General features: G+C 33.9%; 2 protein-coding genes across 2 annotated transcripts in view; both read right to left on the bottom strand.

Moving 5' to 3' along the window:
• Positions 1 to 20,106, bottom strand: part of LOC134848603 (serine-rich adhesin for platelets-like) — a 75,491-nt gene that overhangs the window by 44,277 nt on the left and 11,108 nt on the right. The window contains exon 2 of the mRNA XM_063866122.1: positions 3,961 to 4,194. Coding sequence (XP_063722192.1) covers positions 3,961 to 4,194 — 234 coding nt within the window. The remainder of the gene's footprint in view (positions 1 to 3,960; positions 4,195 to 20,106) is intronic.
• Positions 14,982 to 16,201, bottom strand: LOC134848123 (co-chaperone protein HscB homolog). Its single transcript, XM_063865471.1, has one exon. The coding sequence runs from the start codon at positions 15,859 to 15,861 to the stop codon at positions 15,010 to 15,012; it is 852 nt and encodes a 283-aa protein (XP_063721541.1). The 5' UTR covers positions 15,862 to 16,201; the 3' UTR covers positions 14,982 to 15,009.

Here is a 20,106-nt window from a genome sequence, read left to right as displayed (position 1 = left end):
AGTGTCTAGAGTCGCCGTAACATCTTTAGGACATGATGGAGGCTTTTCGGGCAGAGAACACCTAACGAAGAATGAGAAACAATTTCTGTCTCAGTGTTGACAAAAATGGATCAAAACAGATACAATTTGAATTCTGCAAAAAAAAAAATTCAAATCAAAATTCATTTTGAAACTGAAGTTGAGCGCAACTTTTGGCCTCCAATTTGTTATGGGAGATCATTTCGAGTGTAAAACAAAACTTGAGAAGCGTGGTTCACAAGCAACTCAAAGCTAAATGGTCAAAAAATGATTTGGAGCTTGATTTTTTTCAAAATCACAAAATTCAACATTCACTACCTCAAAAGAAATTATGATACACAAAACCAACAGCTATCAAGAAAACCCATTTTTATAGAATACTGCATCAAATTAAATCATGATGCAGCTCTTTCAAACTGAAAATCATAGCAGACAAACCATCTGAAAAAGTGTTAATGAAATTACATAAAACCGAAAAAAAATAATTAACTATTTTTGAAAAATCTGAACTTCGGAAAAAATATCACGTTAAAGCTCTGTTAATTTCAAGAGGTAATAAAACTAAAATCCATTTTGAAATTGGAAGTCAATCACGTTTGTATTAACTGAATAAGAATTTAACTTCAAAGAAATGTAAAGTCAAATTTGAGCGTGATCAAAAAATTAAGATAGTTGAAAAAGTGACAGAAAACAAAAAGCCCAAAAATTATCTTAAGCTCTGTTAAACTTCAGAAACGCTCAAGATCCAAATAAAGAACACGAAATCAACAAATATTTTTTTTTTCAGCTGAGATTTCTGAAAAATTAAGATTCATTTTTATACCTTAAATTAACCCTGGGTTTTTGCGCCATTTGCATATTTCTTTTTGCACAGCGTATTTCACCTCCTTTGGGCAAATTATTTAAAAAGAACTTAACAAGAAATCAAAGAAAAGTCAAACCGCGTCAAAATGAAATTTAACGTGGACAACTTTTATGATTATTCCTGAAAAAAAAGCAGACTGCCTAAATACATATCTAAATAGTTTATCTACACTAACACCTAGCCAACGGACAGTTGTAAACATGTCATAGACCTGAGAAAAACCAAAAAAGAAAGATTGTTCCATTTTTGAAGTTGAGTTTCAAGAAAAAATATATCATCTTATAACTCTTTGTTTTTCAAAGCACCTTTATATTAGACAGTTTCGTTGATAAATACAAGCCTAATTTGAGATAAATACCTTGGGCTCTCAAGTTAAAAAACAGATCGATAGGCAATTCTTTTATTATATACACTTTTGAAAATGAAAGTCAATTATGTTTTTTCGCGCTGTTTGCTTTTTTGGTATTCGGGAGCTGTGTTTGTCTTTGTTATTTGAAAGATTAAAATTAACTGCCGATAAAATCACTCAAAAGCACACTGAAAAAATTACATTCAAAACATTCAGATGCCATTTATCTAATTTACCGTGATTTGTTGTGAATAAATAACCGTGGTTGAATGTGAATAAAAAATAACTAAATTTCCTTTTTGATTGCATTAACATTAAATTTCCTTTCTAACCAACGTAAAAAAATTAAGCAAAATTTTATGTGGCATGTCTATTAACTAAAAAAAACCACGCCTGTATTCAAAATGTCAAAAATCCAACCAACATGCTTCGTTTTTTTTAAACATCCAATTGTTGAAATGAAATAGCAAAACAATCTGAAAAAGGCCATGCAGAGCTGGATTTGATTAATTTTGATCCTACGCAAACTGCCTTTTTAATCAATTATTTAACCTCTAATACAATAGAAATTCCGGTAACTTCCCAAACGGCATAATTCCCGAATGGCACAAAAAAGAAACATTTCTCAAATGGCAAATTGTAAGTTTTCATTGTAAGTCAAACGTTTTTGATCAGTTCCTGGCAAGATTCGTTATTTTGCCCAGGAACCAAAACATGTGAAGAACATGGAATTAATTGCTTCCAAACAGATGTTAAGCGGAAAAGGTTACCAAAAGAAGCTGATCAACAACCGAAAGCTTATGCTTTTCGCTTTTGATAAAAAAAATTCTGCAATTTTTTCAAGATAAAAAGTCAATCGACATTTTAATTGACAACTTGACCAATTTTCTCATTTTGTTCATCAAAAATTTGTTCTCGACTTTTTTTAATGCAACTGTTGTATGAAGTTTATGTCATTTGGGAATTTTTTCATTTTTATGCCATTCGGGAATTATGCCATTTGAGACGTAATCGAAATTCCTTTCCCATGCGAAGGCAAAACACGTGAAAGCAAGCAAATATGTATTAAAGAATATATTTGAATGTTTTCAGCAAAAATTTGCTGTTGTGGTCAGGGTTGTGAAAAAAAAAGAATTTTTTTTTTCACAATTTGTTCAGTTCGCGGTAAAGAAATGCTAGTTTTCCGCATTTTTCAGCCAAATTTTCCAAAAGTCATTCCTGTCGTTAAGAACCACTTTTCTAGCTGAGTTGGGAACACTGAAACGAGAGCTATAGCAATATCAACCAACGCTATTTCGAATTCCACCCCATAGAGATCGAGCGGTACAATAAGTTTAAAAGCTGTAACAATTTTGAAAAAGAAAACAGCTTTATGATTTCTGTTTTAAAACATTTTTTTTGCCTTGTTTGAATATATGATATATGTTTTAAAAGACTTCCAACCTTGGTTGTGTTATCTTTTCAATTGAGTAATACATCTATAACTCTACTGTAATTACCATTCAACGTGGTTGCACAAAACAAATCAACCGCAAAAAGGCGTTAGTTAAAAGTGAAACCAATTTTGAGATTAAATTGAGCAAATCTTTTCATTGATTAAATCACATGTATTGATTTATTCAAAAAAGTTGAATTGATGTGTGAATGAATAACCATGTCTTCAAAAACTGATGGAAATAAATAAACAATTGAATTTTTCAATTTTTGTTTCATTTTTATAGAAAAAATTACGTCTTAAATTTAAAACTCAGAAAAAATGGATGAAAGGTTGTTTTTTTTGTATGCTGCCCATTATACTGCCCCCCCCCCCGCATCTTAAATTTACAAAAAATGTATGAAAAGAAGAATTTTATTTGACCCTTCTTTAACTGACTGCCAAAGATTATTTAATGCGAAGCAGATATCCTCAGCATTTTTTTCTGCCGCTAAAATAAGCATAGGCAAACTCTGTCGAACCTCTTTTGAAAATTTAGTCACATCTTGCCTAAACGTTCTTTTCCTAATAGGTCAAAAAAACAGGAATGAGATGTCACAAAAATCTGCTTGCATGGATGCTTTAGAAATGCAACCAAGGGATGGCTTCTTGGTGGAGGGAGAGGGAATGGGGGAGGGCAGCGAGCAGAACAAAGGATGGAGCAGTCAATTTTCCATCCATCTTCGGTTCAATTCTAATCTGAGCTTGACAAGTCCCCTAGAGGCACATAAAAACGTCTAACGACTTTATAAATTAGTCACGCAGCAGCGCTTTGAACGATAAAAAACAAGTCTGAACAAAAATAGAAGAGTTGTTCAAAAATGAATGAATGAAGAGTGACTGGTGGTTAAAGGTCATTCGTTGCGTCACAAATCAATGTCCGATATGCCCATCACAAAACGATCTTATCGCACGCACCATCAAAGCCATGCCAACAAATTTGTTTTAGGTCTCAAACTTGAAATGATGGGTTCAAAAAGTAAAGATTCAATTTGAGGCAATTGAGCTGAAACGGAGAAGCGATTGTTTCAGACTGAATGTTTTTTTTTTCGTTTTTTCGAACAACACGGTTACTTCATTCTTAAAGCTAGCAGTCTGGAAATCCATTTTTTAAATTGGATTTTTGATTTACATCACATATGATGGTAACCACATCTTGTTTTAATGGGAAATGCAAATTCATTTTTTGAAAATGTGTTTTTTATCGACTGCTTCGAAATTCAATTTTTAATCGAAACTCAATTTTTATCTAACCTTTTTCATGAGTCTTGCGATCTTGCTCTCGTACTGGTTAATATCAGTTTCTAAACTAGCCAGCTTGTTGGAAATCACTTTGCTTTTCGTCTCATGACTACTGCTCGACGATGAAGAAAGAGAGGACATGGATGCACTATGGGTTTGTGAATGGCCCCCTGTCGCTATGGGCGAGGGAAGCGAGGAGGACATCCCTACCGAGTGATTAGTCATGGCGCTGGAGGGTCCATTCTCCTGAAAAAAAAACAGCACAGTTCATGATCCAATTTTTTTTCAACGGAAGTTCACGCTCTTGAGAAGCGACCAAATTTAGCAGCGATAATTCAAAAAATTGATAATTGATTCAATGAGAGCTGTGATTATACAAGTTTAGACAAGATTTGACAAAAAATTTCCAACTTTACAAAAATCCAAGTCATAAAATTTAAATTTCGGTATTTCGAACAAAATTATGGATCAACAATAAGAGTCGCCACTTGCTGTTGCCAAAATTATTATTTTTAGAATCTTTAAAAAATCTATATTCATTTTGAAAAAAAAAACGGAAAAATTCAGCCTAGTTTTTTTGACATTGAGTTTTTTGGCATATCTATTTGAAAATAACGAGTGGTAGAAAAATAAAATATTTATCTAAATTAAAATTGTTTCTTTCATTTTTTTGTTGCGCAGCATGTTTTTTAGTACCGCAAAAAAAATGAGGAAAATATGCAACATTTGTTTGCGCAGTGTAGCAATCTGGCGCGTTTCCTGCCGCAGGAAAAACATTGGCGCCCACATTGCCTTTGAAGCCTCGCGCTGATGTCATATTTGGATTGGCAATGCAAAAAATATGGCAATACAAAAAAAATTATGACACTAACTGCGGTTATTTTCTATTTCACATGCATTTGATCCAAAAATTAGCAAAACACTGGTTCGATTTTAAGCTAATTGTTTTTTTTTCACATTTGTTATACCAATTGAACTGAGACAAAAATGACGAAATTGATTCGTTTTTGACACAGAAAAAAAACGGAATGACGTGGAACTAAATTACTAAGGGAATAGTCACAAACAAAAGGCACCGCATGCTTTTTCAATTCTTTTTTCAGTTTAAACGTAATATAAGAATAGAATTGTAATTTAACAAAAAGGCGAAAACGGATTTGAGGAGGAAGGTACGGAGAAATTGGAAACTGAATGAGAAATGAGACCTTTAAATGGGGACAGATTGGACTTAAAGAACAGCAAAGACGAGATTAAATTTAGATTGCATTCAGCCCTCATGCTGGAGAAAGCAAGACTTAATCAGAAATGCCCCTTTACACAAACGCGCATACAAATACCTTTAAAAACACAATGGCTACCAATGCTACCTTTTCATGAAAACGAAATGAAAGTTTTTCTTTTGCAACAAAAGCCAAAAGACAAAAATACATTACCCGCAAGCACAAATACGGTAAAAACATAATAATATTCACAAGGCGATCACCATACCAAAAATATTCTGACTAGCTAGGTCATCTGAATTTCAAAAATGTAAGAAGGTTTCAAAGGGTACGATGCTACAAAAATGTAAGAAGGCCATCAGAAAGGACAGTTTTCGAATCCGTAGAGATTCGCTGCAAGGGCTGGTTTAGAGGGACGCATCCTTCACTCAGACATTCGACACCCGTGCCACCCAAAGGAACCCTCTTTGATACTATTTTAAGACACCAATTTTGGCTAACCAACCCAAATAATGATCTCAAGGCTCTTTCGGTGCCTAATTAAACTAATACTCATACAAATTATAGGCCCGCAAAAAAAATAACCAATTTTGTAGTTAACAGCACCCAAAAAAGCAAGAAAAGCAATTTAGCATTTGCCAGCAGTCCGGTAAACTGCAATCCGACCCCATAAATTTTTTCGTAAAAGTGTCGGTGTCGTCTGAGAGCTCGGAAGATCAATTTCGTCCAGAACAAGGTCGACCAGCCCCTGATCACAACCTTTAATTCAAAATTCAGAACTTAGCCAAACGTGCATAAAGCAATCAAAAATATTTTAGCAGGGGATAAACTTTTTCAAACTTTTGTTCCGACTACTGAAAATGGGGAGGAACTTTGTATTCGGGTGTTTCTTTTTTTTCTTTTTTTTTCCACGCAAAACTAGGTACCATAAATAATCATCGGACTGGGTTGAGTGATGTATCAGATTCAAGCCCTTACCTTAATGATTCGAACCACCTTAAAAAATTCCCCAGTGTCGAGAAAAATCGGTTTGAATTTTTTGATTTTTCGTCTTACTTCGAGCGAATAAAGCCAGAGCGAGCAGGCTTACAACAGCTTAACTGAGCCAAAATTATTGCCTAAAAACTTAGTTGTAATTAAGTAAAATAAAAAAAATTAGTTGTAAGCAAATCAAAAATGGAGTTTTTAAATTCCGTTTTGAGAACCAGAAGTTTCAGAAAAATTAAAAAATTTTCTGCAAAATAAATTTAAAAAAATTGAATTTTAAAAAAAAATTTTGATTTTTTTGTTTTAGGTCATTTCTCTACCAACATTTTTGTCCAATTGGTCTACATTAGTATGAATAAAAAAACTTTTAACCCGATCAATGGATAACGTTTCTCTTCTATTGGGAGGGAAAACTGAAACAAGCATAGCCAACAGACATTGTCAATTTGTCAATGAGCTCGAGGAAACAGTTTTACACTTCCGAATTTCAAAGAGACATATTTCACAGTAAAGCATTTTGAATTTAAAGAATCTTTATGACTGGCACTTCTTCATCAAAACAGTTTTTTTATTTTGCTGGGAAATCTTAAAATTAAAATACAATTTGAAACTGAAAATCATGAACAATTTATGGCCTTATATGCACTGACATGCGGGTAATGTTTACATCAATTAAACAATCGTCAGCCAACCAGGAATGAGCTGGCGTGTTTAATAGTGCGGCTAGCTTGCTCGAAAGCATATCATGCGTACTGTAAGACACTTTACAGCCAATATGATGCAGTTCTCCAGTCAAACTAATGAAAATGTCCAAACTATCATTCAGGAGGTCAATATATCCACTGATATGTTCGATCAAGATTTTGAAAACGTTAGTTTTCACGTCGCATCTGAAAATAGTTTTCACGTCGCATCTGAATTGTCTTTCCGCATAGTATTGAGTCAGAATTGAAGGAATTCAGAGAAACGGTTGATGTTGAGATGACTGCTTATGATTTTTTCCGCAGAAACAGGGCAGTGTACAAAGAGTTAGCCGAAGTCGCTAGAAAAGTTCCCAGTATTTTACCATCACCAGCATGCGCTGAGCGTGGTTTTTCAAAAGCTTCATTCTTAACCGAAGATAGAAAAAATCAGCTGAAGATGTGTAATCTAAAAGAGAGACTGATTATTTTTGGTTCTGACATATAAATTTGAAAGAATTTAAATTCTCAGACTTTTTTTTGTCAATAATTTAAATTGTAGCAATAATTTATTGTAATATAAATGGTCAACACTGCTGGAGAGCGTATTTTGCCTTCATTTTACTAAATGAATTTGAAATCAATTTTAAAAAAAAATCAAAAATCAGTCCGCGAAAACCTAACTTTGACCGTGAACAACTTCCAATACTTTTTTCTGAAAAATGAACACAACCAACTGAGATTTAGACAAGAGTAATGAGCGCAAGGAAACAGACAAAAAACTGACGTGTTTATTAGAAAAAACGTCAATATTCGAACTTTCAAGAAAAAAAATATGCCCTTAAATATGAGAAAAGTGGATCAATAGGTAAACTTTCAATTCCGCTGTAAATCTAAAAATTGGATTCCACTTTTAAAACCAGGAATCGCTCACGTTTCAGCTACTTCATTAATTAATTCAGTAAAATAGTGATTCTGAATTTCATTTTCTCATGCAAAAACTCGATTGTCTCGTAAAAGGTGTTTAAAACATGTTTTAAATATTTTTAAAAAGTTTATTAGGAAACAACGTTTTGGCCAATCCTGGCGTCAAGGATTCAATTTCCGGTAACAATTATTGCTCTTAGAGTGTTTTCATAGAAGCTAAAATGGTAGAACTAATAAAATTAGCATTATAAAAAAAGCTAATATATTCCTTTATCTTACCGTCTGTCGTAACAAGCAAGCATGTTTTTATTTAGGAAGCTAACTGGGAAGCCAACAAAAATCTTTATAAACAATTCCCTCCAACCGTTAAATTATCTTACTAATTAGCTTAAAGCCACAAAATGACAGAAAAAAAAGCGAAGTCTAGAGAAGTGCTGTTACCAATTTTTAAAACCATAATAAGCATCATGACGACTTTAAAATATTAAGATTACTTTTTGTTTAGTGAATGACTGTAACGTGCAAATTACATGTAGAAACAGCAAATTGTCTTGTCTGATTACCGGAGGTTACAACTTCTAACGGAAATTTTAGTCCGAACTGCATAACATATCGCCTGAAATATTTTTCTCAACAGCAGAGGCAGCAAGTCAAACCTCGAAAATAACAGAAAGGCAGAACCCGTTCAGAATATGCAAAGAGAAAACTCGCTTGACTGCAAAATTATAATTTCACAGTTGATTTCATCTAAATTGCAATTCTGGTCCCCAGAGTAATAATGGGTCGGGCTTTGGGCGCAATTTTCTAAGCTCATATTTGGGGCAAAGAAAGCGTAAAGGAAATGGTGAATAATATAAACATGTAAGCTAACTGCTCTTGCTAGAGAACAATTCACACCATTTGGACCATGAAAAGACCAGGCATGGAGATCTCTGCTGTTTATTTGGTCAATGAATTCAAGTTAAAAGAATTCATAAATAAATTAAGATATTTGATAAAACCGAAGAAAAAAAAGAAGCACAACGAAAATTTTAGAGCACAACGAATTGTTTTAGAAACGCATGAAAAAGCAGGTAGAAATTTTGCAGCCAGTTTCCTCTTACAGTCTAAATCTGCTCCACTGCTTTCAAAATGGTCACCTTTTGGCTCGATCAAGCCTAGGTAGTGGAACGAAATTTCCTTCGTATTTATCCTACCCTTGCTCAATTTCCATTTCCTTCCAACCCAACTTCGTTTCAAACCGTACCTACCCTGGCTTGTCATTTTCATTCGACTAGCTCTGTTTTGAAACAGAGCAAGACTAGGCGGCCCTTCAAAACACGGCACTGCAGTTTCGACAACAGTGGGGGTCCATTTAGCAGAACAGAACACACAAAAATATGGAATAGATATTACAAATTCAAATAGAAAATTCAGCGTTATGCCGTTTTTACCTAGTTGGCAACCAAAAAATTCGAACTTCACAAAAATTTCAAAAGCTATTTTTGTCAGCTATTTAAAATTTGTTTCAGCCAAAACTGAAGAAAAAGTGTATGAGTCCTTTTAGTCAAAAAAGTCCTTTCAGTCATTCTGCTCAATCCTTTTTCGAGGCATTTGCAAGAATTCATTCACGTTTACTCTAAATTCAGTGGGAGAACATGTAACTTGAATTAACAAGCAGCCAATGAAATTAGACAGTTGGTTGGTGGCGGTCGGTTGGCCACATAGGGCAGAGGAATTAGAAATGAAAGGGAAGGAAATTGCTCCAGGGAAGCAGTTGGGCAAAAGAGCGGCCAGCCATTGACGATCACGTGGCGACCTTCGCAATTTGCCCCAAAACAACAGCAACGAGTTCAATTCACAATTTCTCCCCTGGGCGGGTAGAAGCGCTTAAAGAAATTCTACTGAGGTAGCTCAAAACAAAACAAAAGTCACACAGTTGAAATTGACCACAAAATTGAAGGAAATTTTTTTTTTAAATCATGATAAAAAGGAAAAATTTCACATATCTTTTAAAAGGTAACGCTAAAATAACCTTAAAATTAAATTATTAATCAGAAATTTTTTTCAGTTTTTAAGAAAAAGAAGAAGATATGGCAGGGTGGTTTCTTATTCAGACCAGTTTTAAAGAAAGTTTTGACAGCTTAGCTTGGTGATCGACTCTTTAATCTTCGGCGGATTCACGGGCGGGTCTGCTTGCACTAGTCTACGTGCCGTTGGCAACTTGTAGTTTTTTACTTCCTAATTTTAATGCGCCCTTTTATTTATTCGTGGCGAACTATCCCACAGTCATAATCGTTCCAAACTGAAATAAGGCATACTAATTGGTCATATAAACTGGACTCAAAATTTAGCACCTTTTGATTGATATTGGCAGTACAAAATTTATAGTTTATCAAAATCTAATTTAAAAAAACTATTCGAAACAAGTTAAAGGACAGTCTGAACATTCAGGGTTTTGCCCTGATACACCCTGGGTTTTGTTGACCAACGTTAATAGATTAATAGAAAAGTAATAGTTAATAGAAAAGTAAATTGTTTGGAGCTTTGTAATTTTCTGAACATTGTAAATTTCATGGATCTTGTTAATACTGATTAACCTTAATATTGTTCCAACCACTTCTGAAGGTATTTTTCGTTTTTAGGAGCAGTTTCTAAAAACAGCGCCAATAAACCGCTGGAAAATTGTCAATGAACGCAAGCAAACAAACAAAAAATGACTTGTTTTTTCAAAAGACTTTTTAATGCCATTTTTGATTTCGCTTTGAATAAGATCTAATAGCGTTCAATAATAAAAATATTTCATTTTTAGAAAATTCTCACATTTTAAATGACATTTCAAAACATAGCCAATTGAGATTTGAAAAAGAGTAATAAACGCGGGTAAACAGAAAAAAAACACAAAATTTTATGAAAAAATTTCAACTTTCAGATTTCAAAGAAAAAAATAGATGCCCTTTCAGCTCGTTGAGTTGCTAGAACAATTTACAATTGGCGCTTTTTTTGTTAACAATAACTCAACTTGAAAAAACTGGATCAATAAGTGAAGTTTTATTCCGCTGGAAATCTAAAAATTAAATTCCCTTTCGAAACTAGAAATCGTTCACAATTTTTTTCGCGCCATTTCCACGTTCGTATTTGGAGAGTGCTGTTTACGTAATTTTCAGCCTTGAAACTAAAAAAAAAACAAATGAACTAATTTTATGGCTAAAAACACAGCATAGGCGTAAAAATTGAGTCAAAATCTATTTTCAGTTTATGAACTAAATGATGGCTTTTTACTTCTTAAATGGCATACTTTCTGGTAGACTACATCATTGCCAGAAAAAAACCTGTAATTTATTTAATCAAAGATAGTCTGATGCTGTACAATAGCACAGAATTCTCTAAAGATGCAAAGTTATACAACAAAAAGTCGAAGTAATTTTTTTTCTAAATCGTATACTTTTTATTGACGTTTGTTTTTTAGTCACAAATAGGAAACTTATCTATTAATGAGCCGGAATGATCAATTAATAATAGCAAAAGCATTGGAAAAAAACTGAAGAGACAGTCTTTAAAATAAAACAATTCAGACTAGATTTTTTCGACACTAAGACAAAATCTTTGAATTTGTTTGGGATCCGAAACAAAGCTAAATCATTTTTCGAGCTTCGAAGAAAAAAGATACATCACGTTGAAGCTGTTTAATGTTCAAGTAGTTTTTAGGATCAGTACTTCTTTCCGTAAAACTAACCGACTAATAGAAAACCGAGCTTATACATAATTTTTCCAATTCGCTGGAAAACCTAGAAATTTAAATCCAGTTTCAGAACCTTAAGTCTATGTTTTCAACGCCAAATCATGCACTTTTGTAATCGGAGAGCGTAGGAAACTAAGTTAAATTTTTGAAGTATACAAAAGTGAAGAGAATGAACAAACTTTGAGAGTGAACAACTCTTCAGAATTTTTCTTTAAAAAAATAATAGACAATTATGAAGACTAGTACGATGATGACCTCGTACAAGTTGTTCTTGAGGTAACTAAAATTGGGCGGAAAACAACAAACCCTACGGCAAAATTCCTTTCCACCCCTTTAGAGTGGTGTGGTTTTAAAAAAAATTTCATAGGATTGCACTGAAGAACAATTTAGTCTACTGATATTTTTCCAGACAAGTTTCCATGAATGAAAGAATAATTTTCAATCGAACTTATTCATGTATTTTTTTGAAATGGCTCTTTCACCATATTTCGTTAAAAGATATTTGCAAACTGCCCGAATGGAAGGAGGCTGTTTAATGCGCACTCTGTTTGAGACTTTCTATGCACAACGCAGAATCAGCAATGTACTGCGACTTTGTTATTCGATGACATCATAACTAGACAATTTAAAAAAGAGAGCACTTTCTGGTGGAATTTATTCAAATATATACTTTTGAATTTTTTCTCTCCATTTTCGTTGAAAGACAATCGAAAACTCCCAAATTTGATAGCGATTTTTAGAGCGCACTGTTTTAAAATTTCTATACGACGCGTAATCAGCAAGGAGTTGCAAAGTCGATGCTCCAAATACATCACATCTAGACAACTTAAACAATTTAGAGAACAAAATCAAGGGAGACTCAGAAGTTCTGGGAGGTGCCTTTATCATTTACGCTAAAACCAAGTCAAAGCAAGATCAAATAACGGTCATAACATTGGCAGTTTGGCTCTGATACGAGCAGTTTTGTTTTCCTTATTTTTAACTAATTCGAATTAGTTAGTTTTGGACCAAAGCATGAATTTGGATAGAGGTCAGGGACAAAAAAAGAAGATCTTGTCAGCTATTATTATAACTGAGAGGAGGAAGAGCTAGAAAGAGAGAAAAAACAGAGGAAGCAAATGGAATTACTCTGTCTTCCAATTCCCCTTCTGTCTTTCCCTTTCCTTTTCTCCTTTCCCCTTCACCTTCAATTTCAATTCTCCCTTAATGGCTCGGCTCAGTTGCTAGTTTGTTCCAAGTCAATAAGCCCATGCAATGCAGCATACGCAACTACTACCTAGACCGCCTTAACATACAGAGATAGCAAAAGCAAATACAGAAACACATTTGGACGGTACATTCACAAGGTACTATACCTTTCTTCATACTTCATAGTCTTCATACTATACGGCCCATAAAAATTTGACGTTCAGAAAAGGAACGCTACGCACCTACTGAAAACTGGCGTTAACAATAAACAAACGGTATACCATTAGCCCCATTTACTTTTCCGTGTACAATACAGTTAGCATAAATATATTGAAAAGAGCCCCTGGCCAAAGCGAATTAATAAACTCTCCGTATTTTGTTGAAATAGGTGTGCAACGTGAACTAGTTAGCAAACGTGACCTAGTTTTCATTTCCCTGGTATATTATCAAGCAGTAAACCCATAATCATCATCATTTCTACCATCTTATCCATCATCTGTCAATTCACTTCCTTTTTTAAAGCTAATTAGAGGTAATATTACAATTAAATCTTGAACTCCTACTACTTTTCCTTATTTCCTGCAAATTTTCCGCTTTCTTGAGCTCAGCTAAATACTGCTCACTGAAGCTTCAGATAATTTGCAGCTAAATGGCAATTATGACTACTATACCATATTTGCAGGAAACGATACAACATGAGGAAAATATGAGAACATTTGAAAAAATGAATAGCGAATATAGCTAATAGAAATTAAAACCTGTCACATCTTACGACAGGAAGCAAAGTACATGTAAATGTGACATTTCTGTAAGGAAATAACTATGAAAATGTTCATCTCAACTCATTTCATATGGCAATACCATTATGATTCATATGGCAAACCAGGTCTCATTTTTGACAGTAACTGAAGTGTATAACAAAGAACAAAAATCATAACCAGTTTCAAATTCAGAAAAACTTAATTACGAATCATTCAATTTTAAACTTCAGTTTCTCTGATAGGTTGTCAAAATATTTCAACTTCGCTAAATTCTCTTTGGCATCTTTTATGTTATTCGAAGTGAATGCTAGCTTCAAATTATTCAAAATTTCATTTCTGCTTTTTTCTAATTTTTTTTGAAGTGATTTCAAATCGCGGCCGTCTTTTTCCTCCAGAATTTCGTTCCATTCCATAATTGTCATTAAAAAATCATTAAAATTTGGATAGAGGTCAGGGACAAAAAAAGAAGATCTTGTCAGCTATTATTATAACTGAGAGGAGGAAGAGCTAGAAAGAGAGAAAAAACAGAGGAAGCAAATGGAATTACTCTGTCTTCCAATTCCCCTTCTGTCTTTCCCTTTCCTTTTCTCCTTTCCCCTTCACCTTCAATTTCAATTCTCCCTTAATGGCTCGGCTCAGTTGCTAGTTTGTTCCAAGTCAATAAGCCCATGCAATGCAGCATACGCAACTACTACCTAGACCGCCTTAACATACAGAGATAGCAAAAGCAAATACAGAAACACATTTGGACGGTACATTCACAAGGTACTATACCTTTCTTCATACTTCATAGTCTTCATACTATACGGCCCATAAAAATTTGACGTTCAGAAAAGGAACGCTACGCACCTACTGAAAACTGGCGTTAACAATAAACAAACGGTATACCATTAGCCCCATTTACTTTTCCGTGTACAATACAGTTAGCATAAATATATTGAAAAGAGCCCCTGGCCAAAGCGAATTAATAAACTCTCCGTATTTTGTTGAAATAGGTGTGCAACGTGAACTAGTTAGCAAACGTGACCTAGTTTTCATTTCCCTGGTATATTATCAAGCAGTAAACCCATAATCATCATCATTTCTACCATCTTATCCATCATCTGTCAATTCACTTCCTTTTTTAAAGCTAATTAGAGGTAATATTACAATTAAATCTTGAACTCCTACTACTTTTCCTTATTTCCTGCAAATTTTCCGCTTTCTTGAGCTCAGCTAAATACTGCTCACTGAAGCTTCAGATAATTTGCAGCTAAATGGCAATTATGACTACTATACCATATTTGCAGGAAACGATACAACATGAGGAAAATATGAGAACATTTGAAAAAATGAATAGCGAATATAGCTAATAGAAATTAAAACCTGTCACATCTTACGACAGGAAGCAAAGTACATGTAAATGTGACATTTCTGTAAGGAAATAACTATGAAAATGTTCATCTCAACTCATTTCATATGGCAATACCATTATGATTCATATGGCAAACCAGGTCTCATTTTTGACAGTAACTGAAGTGTATAACGAAGAACAAAAATCATAACCAGTTTCAAATTCAGAAAAACTTAATTACGAATCATTCAATTTTAAACTTCAGTTTCTCTGATAGGTTGTCAAAATATTTCAACTTCGCTAAATTCTCTTTGGCATCTTTTATGTTATTCGAAGTGAATGCTAGCTTCAAATTATTCAAAATTTCATTTCTGCTTTTTTCTAATTTTTTTTGAAGTGATTTCAAATCGCGGCCGTCTTTTTCCTCCAGAATTTCGTTCCATTCCATAATTGTCATTAAAAAATCAGCCGATTGTGGTATTTCCTTGTCAGCGCTGCTCGCTTCGTCTTGAACATCTTCATCGTAAAGAACTTTCAATAGATACTTCGCGCGCAGGTATGGAGATAGGATCACATTTAATGCATTGTTCAACAGACTAGAGATCTCTTGAGAAAAGTCCTGCTCTTTGGAACTTCTGTTTGAAAATTTGTCTGGGTGGAGTTTAGTTTGCAACTGGCGATAGTTTTCCTTAACTTTTCCAGGGTCAACTTCAAAAGAAGCTTCTAAGTTAAAAAGATCAAAGTAGGTCGGCAAAGATCCCTGGTGATTCGATTGTTTTGAGTCCAAGGTGACAACTGATAATTGTAACACAGTTCCGCAATTCTCGCAGAAAAATAAATTTTTTCCTTTTGAATTACAGCTCCAGCAAAGACTGTTCGAATGTCGTTGAATTCGCTCACTTTCGTTTTTTATAGAACTCAGATTCAACTCTCGGGCCGAGATTGTTCGGAATTTCCATCCCTTTAGTGCCACACATTCCAAGCAACTCGACACAATACCACGACTTTCATATTGTAATACGGTTGTACTTTTCGAAGACAGATTTCGAAGCATGATGCTCATAATGAGCGGCCTTCGACTTAAAATGATTGCCATCGTTTTATCATGAAATACTGAAAGTTTTACTTGAAGTTGTAACAATAGGAAAATTAAAACTTAGACTACTTTTACAAATTTTTCTTATTTTCTGAAGGCTTTCCAAAAACTTAAGGAAGTTTAAATGAAGGGTACTTCTCAAAAACCTGAACCAAATACATAATGAAAACCATGTTCTAACGAAAAAGCTAGTCAACATTTCTGTCAAAGAGCATAAAAACAAACATTTCACGCATGATTTGTTCCAGGTTGTAATCGCCACTGTTAAACATGGTCTAAAAGGGCTAGTAACTTGGTTAGTTTAGGCCAATTATCTTCAGCTTAGATATGTCTAAACTGCTTTACTTGGCCGCACACCAACACTTAAAATAAACTTCCAAGTCCCGGGTTTGAATGTCGAATTTAATACATAAATAGTTTAAGACGAAAAATATCTTGACGATTTCGCTAATATTACTTCACATCTTCATTCCTTTAATAACTTCACCGAACTTCGTTCACGAATTTTTTTTATGAACTTGTTTTTTAAATGAACTTATAAAAATATTGTATGGAAGTTTTCAGCATGACCAGCGATGGAACAAAAACTTCAAGCTACAAGACACTTCCTATCAAGTTCTAGTTTGCGGTTTTTGAGCAGCAGCGACTGCAGTTGAACATTAAAAATTCAGTCTGAGCTCTTCGCTGTTTATCATCAAAGAAAGAAGGGGGATCGATTTGCGATTAATAGATTCAGTGATGCTTGAAACAGCATGTCATATCGATGAGATCTCATTGCCGATGCCAAATGGAAAAAAAATAAAAATCGTTATGCAATCTGCCAAGCAGGTGGAAACAAATAATAAAGGGGATCTATCTTTGCCATTTGAATTAATATGACTGAGCTGAAAAGAATTGAATGGGAAAAAATAAAAGCATATTTGCAGTTCTTATCCGATAAAACTCAATACTTGGTTGCGTTTGAATGAACGCCGCCTTTGGCTCAAAATGCAGAACAAGAACCATAGATGGATTCTTGACAGTATGAACCAACTTCATGAGGGACACGCTATGGCGTGGCCTTCACGCTTCGTTAATGAATTGAAATGAAAAATTCAGCGCAAAATTGAACAAGACTAACAGGAGTATATGGTTGCTGAGCAAAATGCACAAAATTTTTTGACCATTTTTTCAAATTTCCGAACATTTAGAGAGAAAAACATGCTACCTTTTTTTGATTTTTTTTTTTAATTTTGAAAGTTTCGATTTTTAAATAAGACATGTGATGTCAGGAAAAACATATCAAACTTCAAATCATACATCATTAAATATTTAATTATATTGTTGAAAAACTAATAGAGGATTCTTCGAGGTACACAAATTATCGTGAAAAACTAGTCCGCCTTATCCCTACGTTATTAGCACACTTAGAGTGTGCTCGGAGTCGGAGCAAAAAAAATCATTTAAAGTATCAAAAAAAATTGTACTGAAATACTACGCTGTACTACTTGTAAAACCATAATAACTATGCCATAAAAAATCCCATAAAAATCCTAATTGACTGTTTTCAGGTGAGTACCAAAATTTGAAACACATGTATCGCTATCATAGAAATGTCAAAAAAGCTAAACAACGCTATATTATCGATAAAATCAAACTTAATTATGAAATAGAGGAGCGCTACAAAACATCAAAGCAAAAAAAGCACATTAAAAACTGAAGACGACTAAAAGGAAAAGGAGGGAAATGGACTAATGGAAATTAGAGACGGTAGGAAATGGAAAAAAAAAAACAGAGCGATTCGGATTTGCAGCTAAAATTTTTGCTCGGTGGCTTGCGAATAGGTTTATAGTGACGTAATCGATAAAAAGGGTAAAGGATAACCCCTTGAAGCAAGTAACTTAAAAGAACTGAGCTGGATTTTCACTGGATGCTAAGAGCAACTGAGGTCAAAAAGAGATAAAATCCAGTGAGAAGCGTTAATCTTCTATTATTGAAGTAGTTATTCGATTTCTGGTTAGGCTTAAACAGTTTTCAAGTCTTAGCAGCGATAACATAACCAAAAACATGAATTCTCGGGGGGATTTTTTTCGAACAACTCAAGGAGCAAGATTTTCGCACAAAAATTTGCAGAGCTGGGTAGTAAAAAATTCAAGTTATAAACTGGGTCAAACAACGTCATACTTAAAAATTTCGGGCGCATGTTAGCAAAAATGGAGCAATATCCGGTTAGGTTGAATGAAATTCCATACAGCAGAATCACCTTTTATTGCATATAGAAGGAAGCGTATGAATATGAAGAACCGTACAAGGAAAGTTGGTAGTAATCTAAAAAAATGTAATAAGAAAAAGATAAAGAGCTCATAGAAAAAGAAGGCTTTATTTTTCATTTAGACTTGAAAGGTACTTCGAGGGCGAAAACAAACCAACGAAGATAAGTCAAGAAAAAACCATCATTGGAAGCTGATTACTTTTAGCGATATTAGTTCAACATTTGCATGAGAATCGCGCGTATTATCCATCTTCGTGGAAATAGAAAAACTAATAAAAACAGCAAAAACTAGGGGTATTCAGCGAGTTCAACTTGTTTTCAAAATCTATTCAATTTTAGTTTAATGCAATTCTTTACAAACATTTTCAATTCAAATCTTTAGAAGAATGTTAATCTTATTGTTACTTTCTATCAATTGGGCTATAGAAATTATAGGAAACAGTTGAATCTTTTCAAAGCAGCATCTTCATATTTGGCAACATTGTAAAAAAAATGTTACTTTCAGGAACGCAACTTTTTATACTTGAGGCACACGCAGTAGCAACTGAGCATCCAATAGGTAAAGAATATACTGCTAATTGTTCCGACTTTCAAAGATTGGTTTATAAAAGGGGTTGTTTTTTATGACCAATTTTAGAAAAGTTGACTGCGCATGGGCATCGATCCGGAAATCTGGTGTTTGCCAAGCTAGTATGCTTGCACTTGACTAAAGTGCGGCTTTGCTTCTGGATAAGTATTTTGATAATTTGTTTCAATGCGCAAATTATTTATGCGTGGCAAATTATCCGCACTCATTATCGTTCCAAATTGAATTGAGGCAAGCTATTTGGTCTTATTTATTCTATAAATCACTCTTTGATAACACTTTGATATTATCAGCCTAAAACTTGTAATTGTCAAAAGTTCATATACCAAAAACGACTCGAGGCCAATTAATGGGCAGTCGGTGGGAACATTCAGGGCTTTGTCCTGGTACGAGCAGTCTTGTTCAATAACAGTGAAACGATTATGTCCGCCAAATAAGTCGATAACTCGAATTGCCATCAGAAGAACTATTTTAAAGCAGATATGACTTGTCTTTTGAAGCACACTTTAGTAAATAGCTAATAGATGGTTGAAAAATTGTAAAAGAAACAAGGAAACCGGAAAATAAATTGATCAAAACTTTGGAACGTTTTTCAACTTTCAAATTTCGAAGATAAAAATACATCCATTTCAAGCTCTTTGAATTTTAAGATTAGTTCATGCATGGCTGGGAAATCCGAAAATTAAAAACCTTTTTCGAAACTAGAAATCATTAGCTTTTTCGTGAGCTTTGCATTTTTGCTGCGCGATGGTGGAGTTTGCTTTACTTTTAACAAAGGAAATGAACAAAAGAAACTTGGAGCCCTGCAATTTTGTTTAGTAACCGGCAAAAAAACGAAATCATGCCAAGAACAGAAAAATTCGTACACAATTATTATTCCAACTTTCGAACAAAGTTCGCAATCTTTAAGCTTAGGGTGTTTTTTTATTCAGTCAATTTTAACCAGACTTAACAGACTATTTTAGCATTAATTAACCAAGCATTTTTGACAGAATTTTTATACCACCTTAAAGATATTGATTTCTTGAGCTCAAATTTAAAAAATATCCTGTGATAATTTTTTGTAAAGTTAAGAGGGTTTGAAATTTGATTATTTGAAAAAATAAACGCGCGATATATTGCGCTCTTACAACATGCGTCAGCGGGGGATTAATGCATTCCAAATTGAATGGAGGCAAGTCATTAAGTCATTTGGTCGTACTATTAGGAAACAAGACGCTAAATACATCCCTTTGTAGATTATATTAGTGTATAGGGGGATAAACTTTGAAAAAATTCAATTATATTGTCAATTTTTTTACTGAAAAACTTTTAAATTGGCCATACAAAGTGCAGTCAGAATAATCTGGGCTTCGCCCAGGTATAAGAGGAGCAGTCTGGTTTTGCTTTAGTGCTTGAACACGCATGC

The sequence above is a fragment of the Symsagittifera roscoffensis genome, chromosome 6, assembly GCF_963678635.1.
Source record: "Symsagittifera roscoffensis chromosome 6, txSymRosc1.1, whole genome shotgun sequence".
In the NCBI taxonomy this organism is placed as follows: Eukaryota; Metazoa; Xenacoelomorpha; order Acoela; family Convolutidae; genus Symsagittifera; species Symsagittifera roscoffensis.
The sequence above is the reverse complement of the archived record's forward strand: the minus strand, read 5'-3'. Positions and strand labels throughout refer to the sequence as shown.

Excerpts from the sequence above, each read along its gene's own strand:
- LOC134848123 (XM_063865471.1), bottom strand. The coding sequence starts at position 15,861 with ATGGCAATCATTTTAAGTCGAAGGCCGCTCATTATGAGCATCATGCTT.